General features: G+C 52.2%; 1 protein-coding gene across 2 annotated transcripts in view; it reads right to left on the bottom strand.

Annotated features, from left to right (window-relative positions):
• Positions 1-21,449, bottom strand: part of CPAMD8 (C3 and PZP like alpha-2-macroglobulin domain containing 8) — a 98,589-nt gene that overhangs the window by 8,012 nt on the left and 69,128 nt on the right. For both annotated transcript variants that reach the window (XR_011567475.1, XM_070792583.1), the window contains exons 27-36: positions 18,618-18,699; positions 10,385-10,541; positions 10,181-10,255; positions 6,631-6,796; positions 4,856-4,942; positions 4,645-4,781; positions 4,094-4,249; positions 3,910-3,972; positions 2,885-3,069; positions 591-678 (exon numbers count right to left, since the gene is read on the bottom strand). Coding sequence is in view for 1 of the 2 variants with exons in the window: in XM_070792583.1 (XP_070648684.1) it covers positions 591-678; positions 2,885-3,069; positions 3,910-3,972; positions 4,094-4,249; positions 4,645-4,781; positions 4,856-4,942; positions 6,631-6,796; positions 10,181-10,255; positions 10,385-10,541; positions 18,618-18,699 (1,196 nt within the window). In the remaining variant the exon portion in view is untranslated. The remainder of the gene's footprint in view (positions 1-590; positions 679-2,884; positions 3,070-3,909; positions 3,973-4,093; positions 4,250-4,644; positions 4,782-4,855; positions 4,943-6,630; positions 6,797-10,180; positions 10,256-10,384; positions 10,542-18,617; positions 18,700-21,449) is intronic.

Genomic DNA, 21,449 nt, shown 5'->3' with positions numbered 1-21,449 from the left:
GGTGGCAGCCAACACGCTGAGAGGGCATTCAAGGCTGAGTATCACTGTCCTGAGTGCCTGCCTCCACTTCCCTGCCACAGTCTCCCCTGATCAAGTCTCAGTCCCAGGCCAAGGCCCCGAGGCACCCACTGAGCCCTGCCACCTGCTCCTGCTTCACCTGCACCATTCACCCCCCACCCCTATCCAGCGTGCTCCACCCTCCCCACATGGCTGACCTCCTTGGCAAGGCTGCTTCCCCTCTTGGTGACCATCTCCCCCACATGCAAAATGGGGCCGGTCTCTCTTTAAGCGGAGGGTGCTGGCAAGTCTCTGGAAGCACTCCCCGGCACCCCACGTCATCCCCAAAGTGTAAACATCCTCAGTCGCATGGGTAACAACACAGATGGCCTAGTGAGCGACACCTTCTGGGGGAGAGACCCAACCCCTCCCCACCTGCCCCTCCGCAGATGGCCAGTCTCAGAGCACCAACTTTGCCAGGAGAAAGTAAGGCAAAAACAAAAGCACAACCCCACTTTATGAAGGGCTAGGAATCTGCAACCAGGGCAGGTCCACAGACCCTGCCCGGCCCCTGCCCACCAGCGCCCCCTCACCTGCTCCAGGCTCTCGACGTCCGCCCGGAACCCTGACAGTAGGGGCACCTCCAGGACCGCCATGTTGGAGGACCCTGCATGCAGCCACCTGTCGATGAAAGGAGACAAAGAGGGGCCCTTGAACTCAAGCCCCTCAGTGGAATTCATGGTCTGCTCTGTCCCTACAGCCCTCTAGCCTGCCCCAGGTCTGGCTGCACAGACACCCTTGGGGGGGTCACTGGTCATTCCATTTCATAGCTGAAAGACTGAAACCATATGGAAAAGGCTTTGCCAAGTCTTCTTGGCTTGACCCAGGTCAACCCTAAAGGAAATCAACCCTGAATATTCATCGGAAGGACTGATGCTGAAGCTGAAGCTCCAATACTTTGGCCACCTGATGCGAAGAGCCAACTCATTGGAAAAGACCCTGATGCTGGGAAAGATTAAGAGCAAGAGGAGAAGTGGGTGACAGAGGTTGAGATGGTTGGATGGCGTCACCGACTCAATGGACATGAGTTTGAGCAAACTCTGGGGGGGATCGACTGGGTGGCGCGGTGGTAAATATTCTCCCTGCCAGTGCAGGAGATGCAGGAGGTATGGGTTTGATCCCTGGGTCAGGAAAATCCCCTCAAGAAGGGAATGTCAACCCGCTCCAGTATTCTTTCCTGGAGAATCCCATGGACAGAGAAGCCTGGTGGGCTACAATCCATAGGGTCACAAAGAGTCAGACATGACTGAGTGACTGAACAACAACCATCATGTGCCTCCCGTGTGGGAAACGGCTCTGTGGGGCCAAGGGAGCCCAGGCTGCTCGCCAGTGCCAGCCCCGTTTCCTCTTCTGTGACGTGGAGGAGGCGGTGGGTAAATACTGCCTCTAGGGCCTGCCTCGTGCCAGGCCCTCCCTGTGCTGGGTACTGGTGACAGGGAGGCTGGTATTCAGTGAGGGCCCTGCAGACCGTGGGCACAAGGGGACGGGATGACCAGAGCCCCTGGGATGGGCAGAGGAGGCTTCTGTGGAGGTGGGGCCTAAGAGATGCCATACCCAGCTGGCACACGGTTAGTTTCTTCCCATCTGAGAAAGGAACAGAGGTGTCCCCAGAGGACGTGCCAGGGCCAGTCCAGCTGCTTCTTGTTCCTCCACCCAACTGGACGGTGGTCACAGCCCTGCTGAACGGTACCACCCCAAGTCTCACTGCTAACTAGAAATGGTTCAGGGACCCGCTACTCTGGGGCTTGGGCCCAGTTGGGCTTGTTCTTCAGAACCTCTCAAGTTGGAGGTGGCCTTGGGCATGTGAGGGTTAAGGGTTAAGGTTAAGGAAGGTGACTGGGCAGCTCTGATGGGTTTCAGCTTCATGGCTACCAACCACCTTTGGGTTCCCCCATCATTGTCATGGCAATGAGCATCCTTTGTGGGCAGCTGCGTGCACTCCCACCCCCTGAGGACCCTCAGTGAACTGGTTCTAGGGTCACACCTGGGGCGGGTGGGTCATGGAAGGGCCACAAACAGCCGTCCCTCCCAGCCCCATCTGCCACTGGAGTCTGCTGCACCCATTCAGAAGCACTTCCATTTATTTCACTCATTTCAGAAATCATCTGTAGTGTAAGCCTTTGATTGCAAAGGGATCCATTTCAAAGACATTCATCTTGAATAAAGATATTGACAGCTACTAACACAACAACCAATAAGGAAACAGGCTGCCCCCACCCATGAATATCTCTCTTTCAGAGCCCTGGGTAGGGACTTCCCTGATGGTTCAATGGTTAAGAGTCTGCGCTTCCAACTGCAGGGGGCACAGGTTCGATCCCTGGTCAGGGAGCTAAGACTCTGCATGCAGTATGTGGGATGACCAAAATAAAATAGCCCTGGGTTATTTAAATAACTGACTACTTGGGTCACCCTGCCTTTCCCTTCCTGCACCTCAATTACCGTTCTTATATTTTAAATTCACCAATAGTGAACCCACAAAACCCTAGGCACACCCCTCCCCTCAGATTTCAATAAAGGTAGAACCGCAGTTCCATAACTTCTCTCTCTCTCTCTACCGGTGACCTCACTGGGTGACCCCCAGGAGGGTCAAGTACCCTCCAGGACCTGTGAGTAAGAAATCTTGTCCTTCATAGCTTCCTGATGGGTGTTGCTGAGGTGTGTCTTGTAATCAGAATAAGGAGCACGGGGGCTGGTCAGCCACAACTTTGGCTCTAGTCGGGAAACATCTATGGGGCCAGGTAAGTCCCCCAGACGTTCCTAGCTGAGAGCATCACTCTACAGAACATCACCCAGGCGGGGTGCCAGCCAGCGGGGCAGGACGCCTTACCTGGTGCACACCTCCAGGGTCACCTGGTACTCCTGGTGGTGCTGGTCAGCTGCTGGGTCATCATCATCAGCTGAAGAGGCAGGTGAGGGGGGTCGCTGCTGCTCAGCCTCAGGCTCTTGGAGGTTCACAAGCAGCTGGAAGGATGGCTTGGCCACCGGGTCGGGCACATTGTAGGTGACATCAATCTGGGAGATGGGGGAGGACAGAGGCTTAGGGGCTGTGGGGGTGGAGAGGGGAAAGACAGGGGCAGGAGAAGGTGGGGGACAGCTAGAGCGAAGAGGTCAGGGATACTGGAGACAGTTCTGGGCATGGTTGTCATTCCCTTTAATCCTGATGGTGTAGGTACAACCATCATCCCACTCTTCCATGTTTCAAGCCCAGGTGTGTCTGCAAACCGGGCTCCCTCTCCTGTTAACTACTGTGTTGTCTGGGCTCCATTTTTCAGATGGAGAAGTTGAGGCTACAGGGTTCTCCTGGCTGACTTGCCCTCTGACCATTGGCCAAAGCTCAGGAAACCAGTCTCTCCCAATCAGAATACAACTAAATCCTGAGCCTGCTGACTAAGGGGCCTCAGGGAGGGCCAGGCTGAGTCCAGGCTGGGCATCTACATTCAGACTTGGCTGAGAGAATAACCTTGAGCCACCAGGCAAGTCCCACGGTGGAGGGTGGAGCGCAGGGTCAGAGACCACCAAAATGAGAATCAGATGCGGTTTCACCCAAGGGGACACACTGCCATCTACCTTGGGTTCTGCCTTGGGCAGGGGTGGTGTGGTTTAGTCACTCAGTCGTGTCCGACTCTTTTGCTAGCCCGTGGACTGTAGCCTGCCAGGCTCCTCTGTCCATGGGATCCTCCAGGCAACAATACTGGAGTGGGTTGCCATTTCCTTCTCCAGAGTGGGTGACATCTCAGGGGGCTGACAGGCTGTCTCAGGGTGGTTCTCACACACACAGCCACCCCACCCAGCCTGGCCAGGTCTGAGCCTCCAGCGTCCCCTGGGAGCACTCCCCTTTCCCCGAAGCCTCACCTGCATCAGACAGCAGCCTTCACCCCTGGCGCTCACAAACAGCCCCGTGGGGAGGCTGGGGATCTGGGGAGAGAAGAGGCTACGGTTCCCCTCCGCCCACCTGCAGACACACAGGGACAGACAGGCAGCGAGGAGGGGCTGCTCTCGCTGCCCTGCCCCCAGCCCTGGTCATGGGAACACGTACCGCGGCCATCTGCAGAAGCTTCTGGTTGCCCCTGTGCAGCTCGAAGGTCTCCTGGTAGTCCAAGTTGGTGGAGGCCAGGGAGACGGTGAGGTTGACGCCGCCCGCATAGGACAAGATGGCGTACTCTGCCAAGGCCTGCAGAGCCACGCAGGTGTCCTGGGGACAGAGCGGGAGACCGAAGTCAGCCCCAGAAGGTGCCTCCACCTGTGCCAGAGGTCTGGCCCAAACTGGGGGTTCCATGGACCCTCACTGAGGCCAGGGACTCATGTGGCTGGAACGGAGAGCAGATCTGGTGTAGACACCCACAGAGTTGGGGACCCCAGGAAGCTGGGGGGCATCTCCACAGAAGGAGGGGCTGGTCCCTATCCCAGAGCCTGCCGCCTCCATCCCTCAGCCCCATCCTCCCATCCTCTCTTGGGCTTCGTGCTCCGAGAGGTGCAGGTAAGGAGCCGTCCTAAGACTAGAAGCACTGGGTAACTTCCTAGAGGGCTCTGAGTCCCGAGCCTAGGCCACCCAGACCTGAGCCCTCCCTTTGGCTCTGCCTGGCGCACCTGAGTAGAAGAGAAGCCCCCGAGGGCGTTTCGCTGCTGGGACAGCCACTTCACCACAGGCAGGGCGGTGGCCACGTCTCCCAGGAGGGTGTAGGTCAGCAGGGCATAAGCTGTCATTTCCACCTCGGCCGAGACCACTGCAGTGGAAGAGGCCGGCTGGGACCCAGGACCCAGTGCCCAAAGCAGGCACTGGGGGTGGGGTGGCCCATACCTGTCTGATAGACCCCGTCACTGAAGCTTAGGAACGCATCCTTGTCCACATCCCGGGAACCCGTCAAGCTCCAGTGGGTCACCCCATCTGCAAGGCCAGAACAGATCAAGGCTGGACCCCAGTGGAAGAGGGCACCAGGGAAAGAGGGCACCAGGGAAAGATGGCAGAGACAGTAAGGGCCTTGGGGCTACATCTCAGATCTGCAACTACAGGGTCAAATCCAGCCCCTCCTGCACCCCTGGTTGCTGCTGCTGCTCAATCACTTCAGTTGCATCCGACTCTTTGCGACTCCATGGACTGTGGCCCACCAGCCTCCTCTGTGTATGGGATTCTCCAGGCAAGAACATTGGAGTGGGTTCCCATGCTCTCCTCCAGGGGATCTTCCTGACCCAGGGATTGAACCCACATCTCCTGAGTCTCTGGCACTACAGGCAGATACTTTACCACTGAGCCCACAGAGGAAGCCCTGGCAGACATTACCAATCCATGGCTGCTTTTCTGAACTCTCAACAGACATCACTAATCAATGGCTACTCTTCTGCATCCCTGGCAGACATCCTTCATCAATGGTCTCCCTTCTGGCTGGGGCCCTGATGCTGGCCCGGGGGGTTATCCTCCCTTGGGGCCCAGGAAGTCACTCCCTATTTCCAAAGACACCAAGGATTCTAAGCTCATATGAAGTATAAAAAGCCCTCAAAACACAGAAAAATCAGCCCTCCCAGCCTCAGATCTTGAGCATTTAGTTCTAAATTGACACCATCATTCAACTGGGTGGTTTTAGAATTTTGCTTTTGAAATATTTTTTTTTCTTCTTGTTAAGCAGAGAAGGTGATGGAAGCTTGATCCCAGTGCAGCTGCTGGGGAAGGCCAAGGGGCAGGGGGAGGGGACTGATTTTGGAGACATTCCAAGAAGTCACGGCTTGGTGACTGGGGCTCCCCAAACACAATGGGGAATCACTTTGTAGTTGAGGAGATGGACACCGCCAGAGGGATGAGGCTCACCCAGCAATGGGGGGCAGGGTGGGGTCTGGCTGCAGCCCTCCCCTGCCTCCCAGCACTCTGCCTGAGGATGGTTTCTAGGAAGTCTGGGGGATCTTCTACCAGGGATCCCTGAACACTCTTCTCCGCATTGGGGGCTGGGGTAGCATCCTTTGTTTCATTAGGGAAGAAAATGATGCTCAGGCTCAAGCCACCTTATCAAATGAAGTCATTAGTAGATGTGATAATGAATAAGTAATAAATAAGGGCTTCCCTGGTGGTTCAGACAATAAAGAATCAGTCTGCAATGCAGGAGACCCAGGTTCGATCCCTGGGTCAAGAAGATCCCCTGGAGAAGAGAAAGGCAACCCACTCCAGCATTTTTGCCTGGAGAATCCCATGGACAGAGGAGCCTGGCAGGATACATTCCATGAGGTAGCAAAGAGTCGGACACGCCTGAGAGACTAACACACACCAGGACTTCCCTGGTGGCACAGTGGTAAAGAATCTGCCTCCCAAAGCCAGAGATGCAGGTTCAGTCTCTGTGTGGGGAAGACCCCTGTAAAAGGAAATGGTAAGCCACCCCAGTAGTCTTGCCAGGGAAATCCCCTGGACAGAGGAGCCTGGTGGGCGACAGCCCATGGGTTAGCAAAAGAGTCAGACACGACTTAGCAACTAAACAACAACAAATAAATGAGTAAACAAAACAGAGTGAGCCAAGGATGCCTCCTTAGTTTCAAGCACGTGTCCATGAGCTGCTTCCTGTGTCTGCTGGGCTGGTGGGCAAGGGCACCTACCCTGGGTGATAGCCAGGCTGCGGAGTTTTCGCAGAGCGGCAGGGGCTGCAGGGCTGCGGAGCAGGGTCAGCGCGTAGGCGGTCAGGGCACTGCTGTAGGGGTCCGTAACCAGGGATGCGCTGGACTCCAGGAAGTGTCTGGCTTTGGTAATGGCACCCCTCTCCTCCTGCAGGGTGGGGTGGGAGTAGGGTGGGAAGTGGAGCCCTGGGAGGCTGCTCAGCCTTCACCATGCAGACCACCCTCCCGAAAGTCCCAGGGGCATGCCTGGGAAACCACTGGATGGCTTGCAGCCCCTCACTTTGTATACTTCTGGTGCATGACTGCCTACAGCCCCGGCTTTCAAAACCCCCCATTCCCTTTCCTTTATTAATATGGTGGTGCCAACGTTTTCCAAATGAAGTCTGAGCATAACCATTCAACTCAGAGACACTCAGGAGGAAGCAGGGAGAGCCCTGGCTGCCCTGCCCCATACCACACCATCACCAGGCTGGCTTCTAAGACCTCCCAGCTCAGGCCCACCTCATCCTCCAAGCCTCACCTCAATTGTCACCCCCTCCAAGAAGCCCACCAACCCTGATCATGCTCTTGCCCCACAGTGTGAGTGGCTGGAGGACAGAAACCAAGTTCATTGTCCAGTGATGGCCTTAGTTCAGAGAAGCTGCCCAGTAATATAGGTTAAATGGAAAAATGAGTGGGTCAAAACATTCATGAATTTAAGGACTTCCCTGGTGGTCCAGTGGCTGAGACTCAGCGTTCCCAATGCAGGGGGCCCGGGTTCAATCCCTGGTCAGGGAACTAGGGCCCATGCTGCAGCTAAGAGTTTGCATGCAGCAGTTAAAGATCCCAAAGGCTGCAAAGAGGACTGAAGATCCTGTGTGCCACAAACTAAGACCCAGAGCAGCCAAATAAATGAGTAAATACTGTTTGTTTGTTTTAAAGTAGACATTTCTTGTCTTGTGGACCTGGAGGCCAGAAGTCTGAGATCAATGTGTTGGCAAGGTCGGTTCCTTCTGAGGGCCACGAGCAGGGGCCGCAGGCCTCTCTCCTGGCCATCTCCTCCCTGTATCTCCACGGCGTCTTCCTTCTGTGAGGGTCTCTGTGCCCTAATGTCCTCCTTTTCCCAGGATGCCAGGCATATTGGATCAGTACCCACCCTAAAGTCCGCATTTCAACACGACTACCTCTATAAAGGCCTTGTCTGCAAACACAACCACATTCTGGAGTCTTGGGCTGGATCTGTAGCTCCCCTTCACAGATTTGTATCTTGAAGTCTTAACCCCCAGTGGTTGCGGCGGGGGGTAGCGGGGGACAGGCTGGTGCTTTGGGAGATTATTAGGTTTAGATGAGACCAAGAGAGTGGAGCTTCCCTGGTAGCTCAGCTGGTAAAGAATCCACCTGCAGTGCAGGACACCCCAGTTCAATTCCTGGGTCAGGAAGAATACCCACTCCAGCATTCTTGCCTGGAGATTTCCATGGACTAACACACACACGCAAGAGAGTGGCGCCCCTATAATCAGTTAGACTGCTTATAAAGGAGACCACAGTGGTCTCTCTCTCTGTCCTTCTCTCCCCTCAACCCCATCCCACCTCTCTTCATGGTCAGACACCAAGAAAAGGCCACGTGAAGACACAGAGAGAAGAGATGACTGACTCCAAGTCAGGAAGAGACCCCTCATTAACAATGGAACTGAAAAAAAAAAAGACTGAATCAACCAGAACACTGACCTTGGACTTTCCAGTCTCTAGAACCATCAGAAATAAATGTCTTCTCTAGGACATAGAAGCATAGACTTATAGAGGACATAGACTTATAGAGGAACAGATAAAGGAGATGTGGTACATATATACAATGGAATATCACTCAGCCTTAAAAAGGAACAAAAGTGTGCCATCTGCAGACAAGTGGATTTACCTAGAGACTGTCACACAAAGTGGGGTAAGTCAGAAAGACAAAAGCAAATACTGTACGTTAACACATATATGTGGAGTCTAGAAAAACGGTGCAGATGAACCTATTTGCAAAGCAGAAACAGAGACACAGTGTAGAGGACAAATGAACAGACACCAAGGGGAAAAGGGGGATGAATTGGGAGGCTGGGATTGACATATACACACTATTATGTATAAAACATAACTAATGAGAACCTACTATACAGCACAGGGAACTCTACTCAATGCTCTGGTGACCTAAATGGGAAGGGAATTCAAAAAAGAGGGGATATATGTACATGTGGGTTTCCCAGTTGGCGCTAGTGGTAAAGAACCGACCTGCCAATGCAGGAGATGTGGGTTCGATCCCTGGGTCACGAAGATCCCCTGGAGGAGGGCATGGCAACCCACTCCAGTACTCTTGCCTGGAGAATCCCATGAACAGAGGAGCCTGGCGGCCTACAGTCCACGGGGTTGCAAAGACTCAGACATAACTGAAGCGACTTAGCACATATGCGTATGTGTATGTATAGCTGACTCACTTTGCTGTTCAGTAGAAACTAACACAGCACTGTAAAGCAACTACACTCCAATACAAACTTTTAAAAAAGAAATAAAGGTCTGTGGTTTAAGGCCCTGGTCTGTGGTATTTTGTGACAGCAGCCTGGGCTGACTTAGGGGGTTGGGGTTTTGGGCAACCCAATTCAACCTCTTAACACATGGCAAGTGAGGGGCCCTCTGGGCAAAGCATGTGGAACATGGAGGGTCTTAGGTCACAGCAAACTCTAAACACAGCAGTTGCAAATCTGCATTGTGAAGCGGAAAGATCTGAGAAGCACCACAAATCATAATTCATCATCAGAGGTTTTAGCATTGGCACAGATGTGAGGAATGGTGGAATCCCTAGCCTGGCGGCTGAGATCTGTCTATCCTGGGAGCTCCCTCTGCAGGGGACATGCCACTCCCACTTGGGACAGCCTCACAAAAGTGACACAAGCCTTGAGTTCCTTGGGACATCTAAGCCCTGCTGGGTCCAGTACTAACTGTCCCCAAAGGTTCTAGACCTTTCTCCCCCGAAGCATTCATAAGTTAAAAAAAATTTTTTTTTTAATTTTTTGGCTGCACTGCACGACATGTGGGATCTTAGTTCCCAACCAAGGATCAAACCCAAGACCCTGCATTGGGAGCACGGAGTCTTTAACTACAGGACTGCCAGGGAAGTCCCATCCAACGTTTTGTATCAGGCTTCCTAAAGTCAGCCCACAGGTCACTGTCCAGGATAATGACTGAGCCTCAAATGATTCTCCAAATGGGAGCTGGGGGCTATGGACAGTCCTGGGAAGGCTTGAACTCAGGGACACATGCATGCCCCTCATGACTACTGCCAGAATCTCTCATGCATCTGCTTAGGTCACAAGAAGTGGTAAGGTCACAAGAAGTGCTTAGGTCACAAGAACTGTGACCATTGGAAAGCATGAAAATGTCCCATTAATGAACAGAAGGAGGACAGCAAGGAAGAAATAGAAGCTGAAGATGGCCAGAAGATGGCCAGCCTGGCTGGCAAGGGGAAACTGCTCACTCGCTCCTCCAGCCCAGCATCTCCCGGGCCCCGTGCACTTACCTCCGAGGCTGGGTCCACTTCCAAGAGCGCAGCCACCACGTAGGCTGTCAGTGGGACTGTGCCGTGGATCCCACCCTGTAAGAGGATTTGTGGGTCTCACCCCAACCAGAGGGGACAGCCTCCCAACCCCACTGGCCGCAGACAAACCCGGGGAGCAAGCAGCACAAGGCCAGGGCTCCCGGAGGAGGCTGAGAAGCTGCTGACCTGAATGTCCTTGTTCAGAATCCTGCCCACTGCCGGGAAGGAGCCATCTGCCTGCTGCTGCTGGACAATCCAGTCCTTGGCGGCCTCCAGCTCCAGAGGGTCGATGAAGATGAAGCTGCGAGCCTGGGCGAAGGACTTGAGGACAAAGGCTGTGAGCCTGAAACAGGATGGAGTACAGGCTGAGAGAGCTGAGACAGCAAGGGCCGGGCTGTCCCAAAACAAAGTCACCTCCCATGTGCCCCTTGAGGGACTGTGGTACACTCCCCACATCACCCAAGACTCTGCTTCCTTCTCTGTAAGACACGAGGGCCCAGTCTGCCCTGTTGTGAGCACTTGATGGAAGTGTGTGGGCACCCAGCAGGGCCTGATGATACAGCCTATCTTCCCTGTTAACTCCCTCCCACCTGGGAAGCACCTTTTTCTGAGCCTGTCAAGTCCCCCACCACCACCATGTGTGAAAGACCTTCCTTGTTGCGCCTCCATAACCATTTCCCAAGAGATCCTCAGTTTTGCTGAGAGATCCCAGGGAAAACCAGCAACCAGGTACCCTGGACACTTGGGCTCCTCTGTAGCCCTGGTCAGCCACAGCCATGAACATTCCAGTCCCCAGGTCTGCAAATAGCTTTGGAATGGGCACATGAGGTGATGCCCGGAGCAGCTGCAGCCATTTTGCTACCACAAGAAGAGCAGCCACTGTGCTGAGGAGGTCCACACGGACCAAGGGAAAGAACCAGGGGCCCAAGTGCATTGTCAGGCTGCCAGGCTGGCCAGTCCCGGAGACTTCTCAGCTCTGCGGTGTGAACTCATGTTCAGAATTCCTTTTTCAGTCATTTTTAGGTTGTTTGCAGCTGAAAACATCCCACAAACCCATTCAGTCACTCAGTTACCCAGGTCCTGAATGCAGAGTGCTCCTACTTCCTTTCTTTACAGGATGAAGTCTTACTTGTTGTCCTCTCAGTATTCATTGAGAAGTCTTCTCAATGTTCAACCCAGGGGTGTCTTCTCAGAGGAAGCCTTCCAGCACTTCCACTAGCATTCAGCACCTCCACTCTTGGATGAGCTGGTTGCTTCTAGACTCCCAGGCCCTCCCTCTGTGTCTACCCTCATCTCTGCAGCCTGTCCCTTGCTCGCCCCATCCCCCATCCCAGCTGTTGCTAGTGCAACCTGAATGGGAGATGACGGGGCTCTGGGATGAATGAATGAAAAAAAAAAATGAACTCGGAAGAACCACCGGATGGAAACCAGGGAGCCAAGAGGGACAAACAGCAGAACTGTTAGCAAGGGAAATGCCCCAACTCAAGACGAAAGAGTAATCCATCCTCTTCAAAATCGAGTGGTTCCCCTACTCCACACCCATCAGGATGGCTACTGTAACACAAAAACAAAACAGCAGAAGACAGCCAGTACTGGTGAGAATGCAGGGAAACTGGAGCCCTTGCGCACTGCTGGTGGGAATGGAAAATATTACAGCCACTGCTGAAAACAATACAGTGATCCCTAAAATAAAATGGAACATAGAATTGTCATGTTGTTGTTTGCTTCTTTTGTGACCTCAAGGACTGCAGCCCACCAGGCTCCTCCAAAGAATACTGGAGTGGGTTGCCATTTCCTTCTCCAGGGAATCTTCCTGACCCAGGGATCGAACTGGTGTCTCCTGCACTGGTAGGTAGTTTCTTTACCACTGAGCCACCAGAGAAGCCCTTAGAATTATCATATGATCCGGCAATTCCACTTCTGGGCATACATCCCAAAGAAATGAAAGCAGGGTCCCAAAGAGATATCTGCACACCCATGCTCGTAGCAGTGTTATTCACAACAGCCAAACTGTAAAAGCAACCCGGTGTCCACTGACAGATAAATGAACACGAAAATGTGGTACTGAGGTAGGATGCAGATGGGCCCCTGGGCTGAGCAGTTGCAGTCTGTCAGATTGAGTAAATTGGAGCTTGTTTTCTCCTGACATTTCAAGGAAAAAAGTCAATGGTAGGAGCTGAGCCCTGCTGGAGTAAGAAGATAAGAAGATCACATCTCTCATTCCTGAGGTCAGGAAGTCCTCCCTAGCTGCACATGCATGAAACAGCTCCTAGGGGGTCATAAAGGGAGGAGGCACTAACCCATAGCCTCTGCTCCGTCGGGCTTCCAGAGACCTCCTCACTGGAATCCATTGTGGTTAAAAGACTCATGTGCACATCGGGAAAGGCCCTGGGTCAGGACAGATGTGGGAAATGAAGCATGACTGGCCACAGGAAAACAAAAGCCCGGAAAAACTACCTCCGTGTAAGTGACTTAAATCACTTCTCTGGCACACTTCCCATCAAGGAGCATGCCCACATCGTTCTCTGGGTGTGTATTTCTGCTTTGGTTCTGCTCTAAATAAACTGCTTCTTTGTTCTCTTTGCACATACTGTGGCTCCGATAAACTATGCCTGCTTTACAGACTCTCTTTGTGGGGTTCTTTCTCCAAAGAAGATGAGGACTGAGGTCCTCTTACCTGCCAACATCAGTATATCCATACAATAGAACATTATTCAGCCTTGAAAAGGAAAGAAATCCTGAAAAATGCTTACATATGGATGAACATTGATAACATGATGCTAAGTGGGATAAGCCAATCACAAAAAGGCAGGTACTGTATGATTTCATTTCTATGAGGCACTTAGAGTAGCCAGAATCAGAGACTGGAAGTAGGATGGGGCTTCCAGGGTCTGGGGGGGAGGCAAGAATGGGGGCGGTTAGCGTTTAATAGGTATCAGTTCAGTTACACAGTTGAGCCTGACTCTTTGCGACCCCATGGACTGCAGCACGTCACCCTTGCCTGTCCATCACCAACTCCCGGAGCTTGCTCAAAACTCATGTCCATCAAGTCGGTGATGCCATCCAACCATCTTGTCCTCTGTCGTCCCCTTCTCCTCCTGCTGTCAATCTTTCCCAGCATCAGGGTCTTTTCCAGTGAGTCAGTTCTTCGTATCAGGTGGCCAAAGTATTGGAGCTTCAGCTCCAATTAGTCCCTCCAATGAATATTCAGGACTGATCTCCTTTAGGATGGACTGGTTGGATCTCCTTGTAGTCCAAGGGACTCTCAAGAGTCTTCTCCAACACCACAGTTCAAAAGCATCAATTCTTTGGTGCTCAGCTTTCTTTATGGTCCAACCCTCACATCCATACATGACCACTGGAAAACCACAGCTTTGACTAGATGGACCTCTGTCAGCAAAATAATGTCTGTTTTTTAATGTGCGGTGTAGGTTGGTCATAGCTTTTCTTTCAAGGAGCAAGTGTCTTTTAATTTCATGGATGCAGTCACCATCTGCAATGATTTTGTAGCCCAAGAAAATAAAGTCTGTCACTGTTTCCACTGTATCCCCATCTATTTGCCATGAAGTGATGGGAACTGGATGTCATGATCTTAGTTTTTTGAATGTTGAGTTTTAATAGGTATGCTGCTGCTGCTGCTAAGTCGCTTCAGTTGTGTTCGACTCTGTGCAACCCCATAGACGGCAGCCCATCAGGCTCCACTGTCCCTGGGATTCTCCAGGCAAGAACACTGGAGTGGGTTGCCATTTCCTTCTCCAATGCAGGAAAGTGAAAAGTGAAAGTGAAAAGTGAAAGTGAAGTCGCTCAGTCGTGTCCGACTCTTCACGACCCCACGGACTGCAGCCTACCAGGCTCCTCTGTCCATGGGATTTTCCAGGCAAGAGTACTGGAGTGGGGTGCCATTAATAGGTATAGAGTTTCAGATTTACAAGATGAAATGAATTATGAGGATGGATGGTGGTAACGGCTGCACAACAATACGAATGTATTTAATACCACTGAACTGCACACTTAAAATGGTTAAAATGGTAAATTTTATGTTATGTATACATATTTTAACACAATAAAAAAAAAAGAAAAAGAAAATCAAGTGACTCCAAGCTCTGTTTCTGCAAATTGTCAGAATCTGAAATATTAACCTTAAAATGTACCCCAAGCCTACGAACCAGCTTGTCTTGGTCACTTTCTTCCCCAGATACCCCAAATCCATCCTCTTCCTTATACTCCAGGCCCCTGTGTCAGCCTGGCACCTCATGGCTCCCACCGCCCCCACCAGCCTGACCCTGTCCCATCACATGCTCTGTACACAGCAGCCAGAAGGACAGTTCAAACACTGCAGGATCCAGATGGAACTTAGTTGTCTCTGCGCTGGCAATTGTGAAATTCCCGCATTCTGCTACACTGTTCTCTTTACTTTTCCATTTTAAATCACCAACAGGGATAAACAAACTGTGGTGCATTCTCACGACTGAATCTTATTCAGTAATAAAAAGAAACGAGCTATCAAGCCAGGATAAGACATGGAGAAAATTTAAGTGCATATTCCTTAGTGAAAGAAGCAATCTGAAAAGGGCCACATGCTCTGTGATTCCAGCTCTGTGACATTCTGGAAAAGGCAGAACTACAGGACTAGAAAAAGGACCAGCGGTGGCCAGGGGCTGGGGGTAGGGAGGGACGACTATGCAGAGCCCGTGGGGTTTTTAGGGCAGAAAACTATTCTGTATGATACCTTAATGGTGGGCAGGTGACAGTGTACATTCGTCCAAACCCATAAACCATGCGACACAAAGGGTGAGCCCTAATGCAAACAACAGACCTCCGTTAACAACAATGTAGCAATACTGGTCCATCGATTACAACAAATGTACGTCATTAATGCAAGATGTTAATACTGGGGGAAAACTGCATCCAGGGAAGATGGACTGTATGGGAACTCATTCTATCTGCTAAAAGTTTTCTATGAATCCAGAACTGTCCTAACAAATTAAGTTTATTCATTCAATATGCACATAGCCCAGCATGACTCAGGTTACAGCCATGCTTTGCACCAAGCCCTCTTGCTCCCTCCAGAATAAAACCCAAACTCCTCTCCTGCTCAGTCTGGCCCTGGCAGCCTCTCCTCCCTCGTGGCAGGCCACTTTCCTCCTGGCCTGTGCTGCCAGCCACACTGGTCCCCTTCTCTGGCTCAAACTTGTCAGGGCTGCCTCAGGGCCTTTGCACAGGCTGTTCACACTGCCTGGAATCCTCTCCCCTTGGATTTTCATACAGCTGTCCCTCATCTCCTTTGGAAAACCTTTCTTGACCACCCCATACAATTGTGTACCTCATCATACACTATCCCCTCAACAAGTTTTATTTGCTTTATAGATATGAGAAATTATATACTTGACATAGTAGCTTTAAAATATATCCACAAATGCCTTGCTTCTTCTCCTTTCAAGCAGTGGAATAGTGTAGGCTGTACCGAGTGACTGGATTCTAAAGACTAGAATCTGGTGGGGGTGACAGTATGACTCAGGAAATCAGCTGATAAAAGGCATGTGGCACTCTCCTTACTTTCTCTCTTTGATTTTCATTCCAGGGGAAGTCAGCTGCCATGCTGTAAGGACACGCAAGCAGCCCTATGGAATGGTCTTCAGTGAGAAACTCAGGCCCCCTGTCCACAGCCGCGGGAGACGACCAACTTGGAAACAAATGCTCCAGCCCTAGTCAAGCCTTTCGACGATGGCAGCCCCAGCCAATACCATGACTGCAACCTTGGGAGGGATCACGAGCCAGCAGTGCCAGCTAACCCACGTCTGAATTCCTGACCCACAAAACTGAGACAATAAATGTTTGTTGTCTTAAATGGCTGTGTTTTGGAGGTAACTTGTTACACAGCAGTAGCTAACTATTACATCTCGTGAAGGGTCTCTCTTTCTCTCTCGGAGGCAGGGACCATGCCTTTCTTGTTCCCTTGGAGCTAAAACAATAGCCTGGCAAATATTAAACATTTGAATGAACAAACGAATAAATGAATGAATGTACATTGGACGCACAGGCCCTGAGTTTAAAGGAAGCTGGACTGGATCCTGGACTTCCCACCCAAGTATTTAGGCGGTGCTGGTTTAGTTGCTAAGTCATGTCCAACTCATGCAACCCCATGGACTGTAACCTGCTGGGCTCCTCTAAACCATGAGATTCTCCAGGCAAGAATACTGGAGTGGGTTGCTATTTCCTTCTCCAGAGGATCTTCCCAACCCAGGAATCAAACCCAGGTCTCCTGAATTGCAGGCAGATTCTTTACTGACTGAGCTATGAGGGAAGCCCTAAGTATTTAGGGAGTGGTGCTAACAAGGCATCCATCCCAGTGGGTACCTGGCAATGTAATGAGCATGCCTTCACCCTTATCCCACTGCCTCTTAGATCCTGGTCTTGAGACAGATGTGTGGTGAGGAAACAGGTTCAGAAAACTTGAACAGCTGGTCTAAGGTCACACAGTTCACACAAGACTGAGACTGGGTTTGCTCAGCTCCAGGGTGGATGTCCCGTGGATTGCTGTTGCCAATGTCCTGTGCATCCTGCAACTTTGATCTGTGAGGAGGTTTTACAAGGCCAAGGAGGAGAGGCAAACTGCTGGGTGTCACGTTTCCATGACCACAGCAGAATTCATCTTCTCTTGTTCAGTGTGTGTGTGAACTGTGGGAAGGCGTTCACAGATCACAGCTCACTATTTCTGACTGGTGGAGGCCTCTTGGAACTGTCGGGACTTGGCCAGCTTTCAGAGAGTGACTCAATGACTTTAGCCATCCCCGAGAGTGGGTGGGGGCCTCTGCTTGCTAGAGCATGACTGTGGCTTTGCCTTAAGCGCTGTCAGCAAGGCAGGGTCCTGGGACAGAAATGGGGCAGACCTCTGGGGACTGGGGAGCTGAGCAGGTCACCAAGGCTGGGCCCCTCTGGAGCCAAGTGAGTGACTCTGCACTGCAGTGCGGGCTCAGCCAGCTGTGCCCCTGGCCCTGGGCTGCTGCTGTGCAGTGGACACTGTTGATTTAAGGACAAGACACTTTCATGCCCACAGGCGCTGCAGGTGCCACCCAGGTGTGACACTGAGAAGGAGGCCCCACTAGAAACAGGAAGTTGGGGGTACCCTACTTCCTCAGTAAGCCCCAAAGTGGATGAGGCAAATCCCTGATGATGCCAAGAACTCCTACGGAATAAGACATAGGTGTATGCAGGTCCTCCCTGCCCTGGCTGACCCTGAAAGCCAGAGGAAGCCACTCACAAGGGAAATCTGACCCCAGAATGCTCCTCCTGAACTCTCCAACCCAGCCTCAAGGCAGTGGTCTGGCCTCTCCCAGTCCACCCCCTCCTGCTCAGGGTCACCCCATTCCTGGGTCCAGTGGCCTCTGAGGAGGCTCAGAGAACCCAGGACTCATCCACAAGGGGCCAGAGAGCAGGGCTTTCAGTTCCTGGGCACCGAGGCAACAACAACAGCAGGAGTAAGAGTAACAGCCACTGCTTCCAGCTCCACCACACGCAGGCCAGGCAGAACTCCCCCATCCAAACCAAACCTCTAACCCCCAGGGGCTAGGACCATGGCTGTCTCCATATTCCACACAGACTCCTCAGCACCCTGAAGGGAAAGTGAAGTGAAAGTCTCTCAGCCGTGTCTGACTCTTTGCAACCCCATGGACTATAGAGTCCATGGAATTCTCCAGGCCAGAATACTGGAGTGGGTAGCTTTTCCCTTCTGCAGGGGAACTTCCCAACCCGGGGATCAAACCCAGGCATATTCTTTACCAGCTGAGCCACAAGGGAAGCCCATCACCCTAGGGACTAAGAAATCGCATATTTCCTGCCATATCGGTAAACAAGGATGTCACAGGCATCAGCCACTGCAGCCCTCCCAGTGTGAGCTGGTGAGCCCTGAGGGAACTCAGGAAGGAGAAGAACAGTGACCATCTAGCAGCCATCAGACTGTAGCCACTCCCTACGGTGAGCCCCGAGGAAAGAAAGCTCAGGATGTGGGAACACAGGATGCTGGCGGTGGCCCCAGGTAGCTGTGGTGAAAGAAACTGTCTCAGTGAGCCCAGGTTCTTGTATCTTCCCACACACAGAAAAGCACTAAATTCCTTAACTTGGGTTATTTGGTTTTCTTTAATTAGTAATAATCTTTTGATGTTCAGACACCTGCCCTTTGTTACGAAACTTCTATGTAAAACCTGGCTCCTCCCCTTGCCTCCATGGAGCAGTTCTCTCCCAGGCCTGAAGTCCTAAAAGTTTCTGCCAAATAAAACATAACTCTCAACCTTTAGGTTGCATGTACTTTGTCAGTCGACAGGATCAAGCCCCAGCGGTCCTGGCTATGCTGTGCTGGATGTGAGGCTGTGGCTTCACGTGGGGGAACTTCAGTAGCCGTGCCCGGGGAATGAGGACTCACCACATACTCCCCGACTCGTCCCGCTCTCCAAAAGCGCTATAGGAGCCGTCCTGGTGCTTGTAGGTCAACTGTCTCTGGTAGCCTGCGGGGCAAGAGGGGACAGCACCCTGGTGAATGGCTGGCTGGCCAACATTCTACCCCGGGACCCCCAAACTAATACTACACCCACATGGGGGGGTCCCTGAAACTGCCCCATGCCCACATCTGAGGTCCTTGAAACTCTCACAACACAGCTGGGGTCCTTGAAACTCTCCCACATACACAGCTGGAGAGATTGAAACCTCTACTTTATTCCTCTTTTGTTTCTTGATATCACCCCTTTATGACTCCTGGTAACACACTGGCCTTCAGCCATGCCTGGTGGGGTGGGATGGTGAAATGTATTATCTCCAGGCAGGGCCCTTGGCCACACACCGTCACCCACCCCAGGGCCTGAAGAGGTTGTTGCTCTATCCCCTGGAGCCAGAGCTTGGTTTGCTCAGATCAGCAGGGGATTGAGGAGGACAAGAAGGCAGAAAGTCAGGGGGGCTGGGGCCTCCAAAAGAGGGTCAGGCAGTTGGTCTTATTGTGAGGGCAGCAGGGGGCATGAGAGGAGGGGGTGAGGGGGCAGAGGTAGTGGGTGGATTGCCAGGTCAGGAGAGGAAGCAGACACTGGGGAGGTGGGGACAGTCTAGGCGACCATGACCACGGGCTTGGACTGGGGGTGGCGATGGGCAGGGAGGGGTTCTGCAATATAGTCAGAGCTACCTTAACTGAACAAGATGTGAAGGAAAAAAGGAAGAATGCAGAGGCTGCTAAATGCAGCGGCCTGACCAGCAGGACGCACCGATCTATGTCCATGGAGCCCGGGGAAGAGGGAGCAGGAGCTCACACCGGGGTAGATAGTATTCCCCCCACTCACGTCCACCTGGAACCTCAAAATGTGACCTTATGGGGAATGAGGGTCTGTACAGATGGAATTACATTTCTGAATCAGGCTGGGCCCTAAACCCAATGACTGGTGTCCTCAGAGAAGAAATGACACAGACTTGGAAGGGCTTGTGACGATGGAGGCAGAGGATGATGTGTGAGCGGGCGTCACCAGAATCCCGCCAGAACAAAGTCCTGGGATAGTCGCTCCCCCAGAGCCTCCTGACAGAGTCAACATTGTTGACACCTTGATTTTAGTCCTCCAGCCTCCTGAATCATGAGGGAACTGAGATGTGGAATATTTCCTGCTGTATCAGTAACAAGGATGCCGCGGTTGCCAGCCACTGCAGACCTCTAATATGAGCTGGTGAGCCCTGGGGGCACTCAGGAAGGAGAACACTTGCCATCTAGATCGAGTCTACCGTCAGAATGCCACTGCTCCCTGCAGTGAGCCCCAAGGGAGCTCGGGATGTGCAAAACAGGATACTGGCCCCAAAGAGTGGAGGTGCACGTCAAAGGAATGATTTCCGTGAGCCCAAACTCTTGCATCGTCCCATACAGAAAAAAGCGCTAAATTCCTTAACTTAGAATATCTGGTTTACTTTACCAATAACCTTTTGATGTTCAGACTAGCCGCCTTTGTTGTAAAACTTCTATGTAACCTGGCGCCTCCCCTCTAGGAGCTGCTCTCTCAGGATTACTGGAGATGCTGTCTCCTGGGCCTGAAGTCCTAAAAATTCCCACCAAGTAAAACATAACTCTCAACTTTAAGGCTGTGAATACTTTTCAAGTGGACAGAATAAAGTCCTGTGGATCTACCCAACTCAGTTTGCGGTACTTTGTTATGGCAGCCCAAGGGAACTAACACCAGGGATTTGGAGGAAAACCAGGGGGTGGGGGTCGATTCGGGGCTTGTTGAGTCTGAAAGCTGTTGGGCACCAGATCTGGCTGTCTGGCTAGAGGGGAGGTCCAGGCTGCCACTCACCCCGATAGGTCATCACACTCTGGATGGCGGTCAAGGACCTGAGTCCAGATGGGTTCACTGAGGTGTGCCTGGCCTTGGGAGGCCAGGGCTCACCCACATCCTAGACTTTCACAACCCGCCAACTTGAGCCCTGCCCCTCCCCCTCCACCATGGACCAAGCAGACTTAAGGTTCCGGGTAGTCTGTGGTCAGCCTTCACAAAGCCGGACCTTCAGCCCACGGCAACCTCTGACTTCTCTTTCCATCCGAGAGTTGCACGTTTATTTTAGTTTTTTGGCTGTGGCCCGTACAGCATGTGGGATCTTAGTTCCCCAACCAGGGATTGAACCCATGTCCCTGCAGTGGAAGTGCGCAGCCTTAACTTCTGGGCCACCAGGGAAGTCCCTCAGAGAGCTATACATTCTTCAGCGTAAGTTTTTCCTTTCTCATCCATGAGGACAGATGGTTCTAGATCATCAGGACTGCCTTTGGAACATAATAACGGGGAAACACCACAGGCCAGGAGACAGGGACTCCAGATTTGTCTTAGGAATTGAGATTATCACATGCCTCTGTTTCCCCATCTCACAGGGGACAGCATCATCTGAGCCAGGCATTCTTGAATCCTTTTCGGTAAATGTCCGTGATCATGACGGTGGTTTCTCGTCTCCCTCTGGCTTGGGTCTAGTGCCCTGACTGCCCCTTGTGTCCCAGTCCAGAGGAGCCTGGGGTCTGAGAAGCCCCCACAACTGGCCCCTGTGAGGTCTTGGGCGCCTCTTCACTCCCAGGAAGGAATGATGCTAAAGCTGAAACTCCAGTATTTTGGCCACCTCATGCGAAGAGTTGACTCACTGGAAAAGACTCTGATGCTGGGAGGGATTGGGGGCAAGAGGAGAAGGGGATGACAGAGGATCAGATGGCTGGATGGCATCACTGACTCGATGGACGTGAGTCTCAGTG

Source organism: Bos indicus, chromosome 7 (assembly GCF_029378745.1).
Source record: "Bos indicus isolate NIAB-ARS_2022 breed Sahiwal x Tharparkar chromosome 7, NIAB-ARS_B.indTharparkar_mat_pri_1.0, whole genome shotgun sequence".
In the NCBI taxonomy this organism is placed as follows: domain Eukaryota; kingdom Metazoa; phylum Chordata; class Mammalia; order Artiodactyla; family Bovidae; genus Bos; species Bos indicus.
Note: the sequence above shows the minus strand (reverse complement) of the source record. Positions and strands in the feature narration are given on the sequence as shown.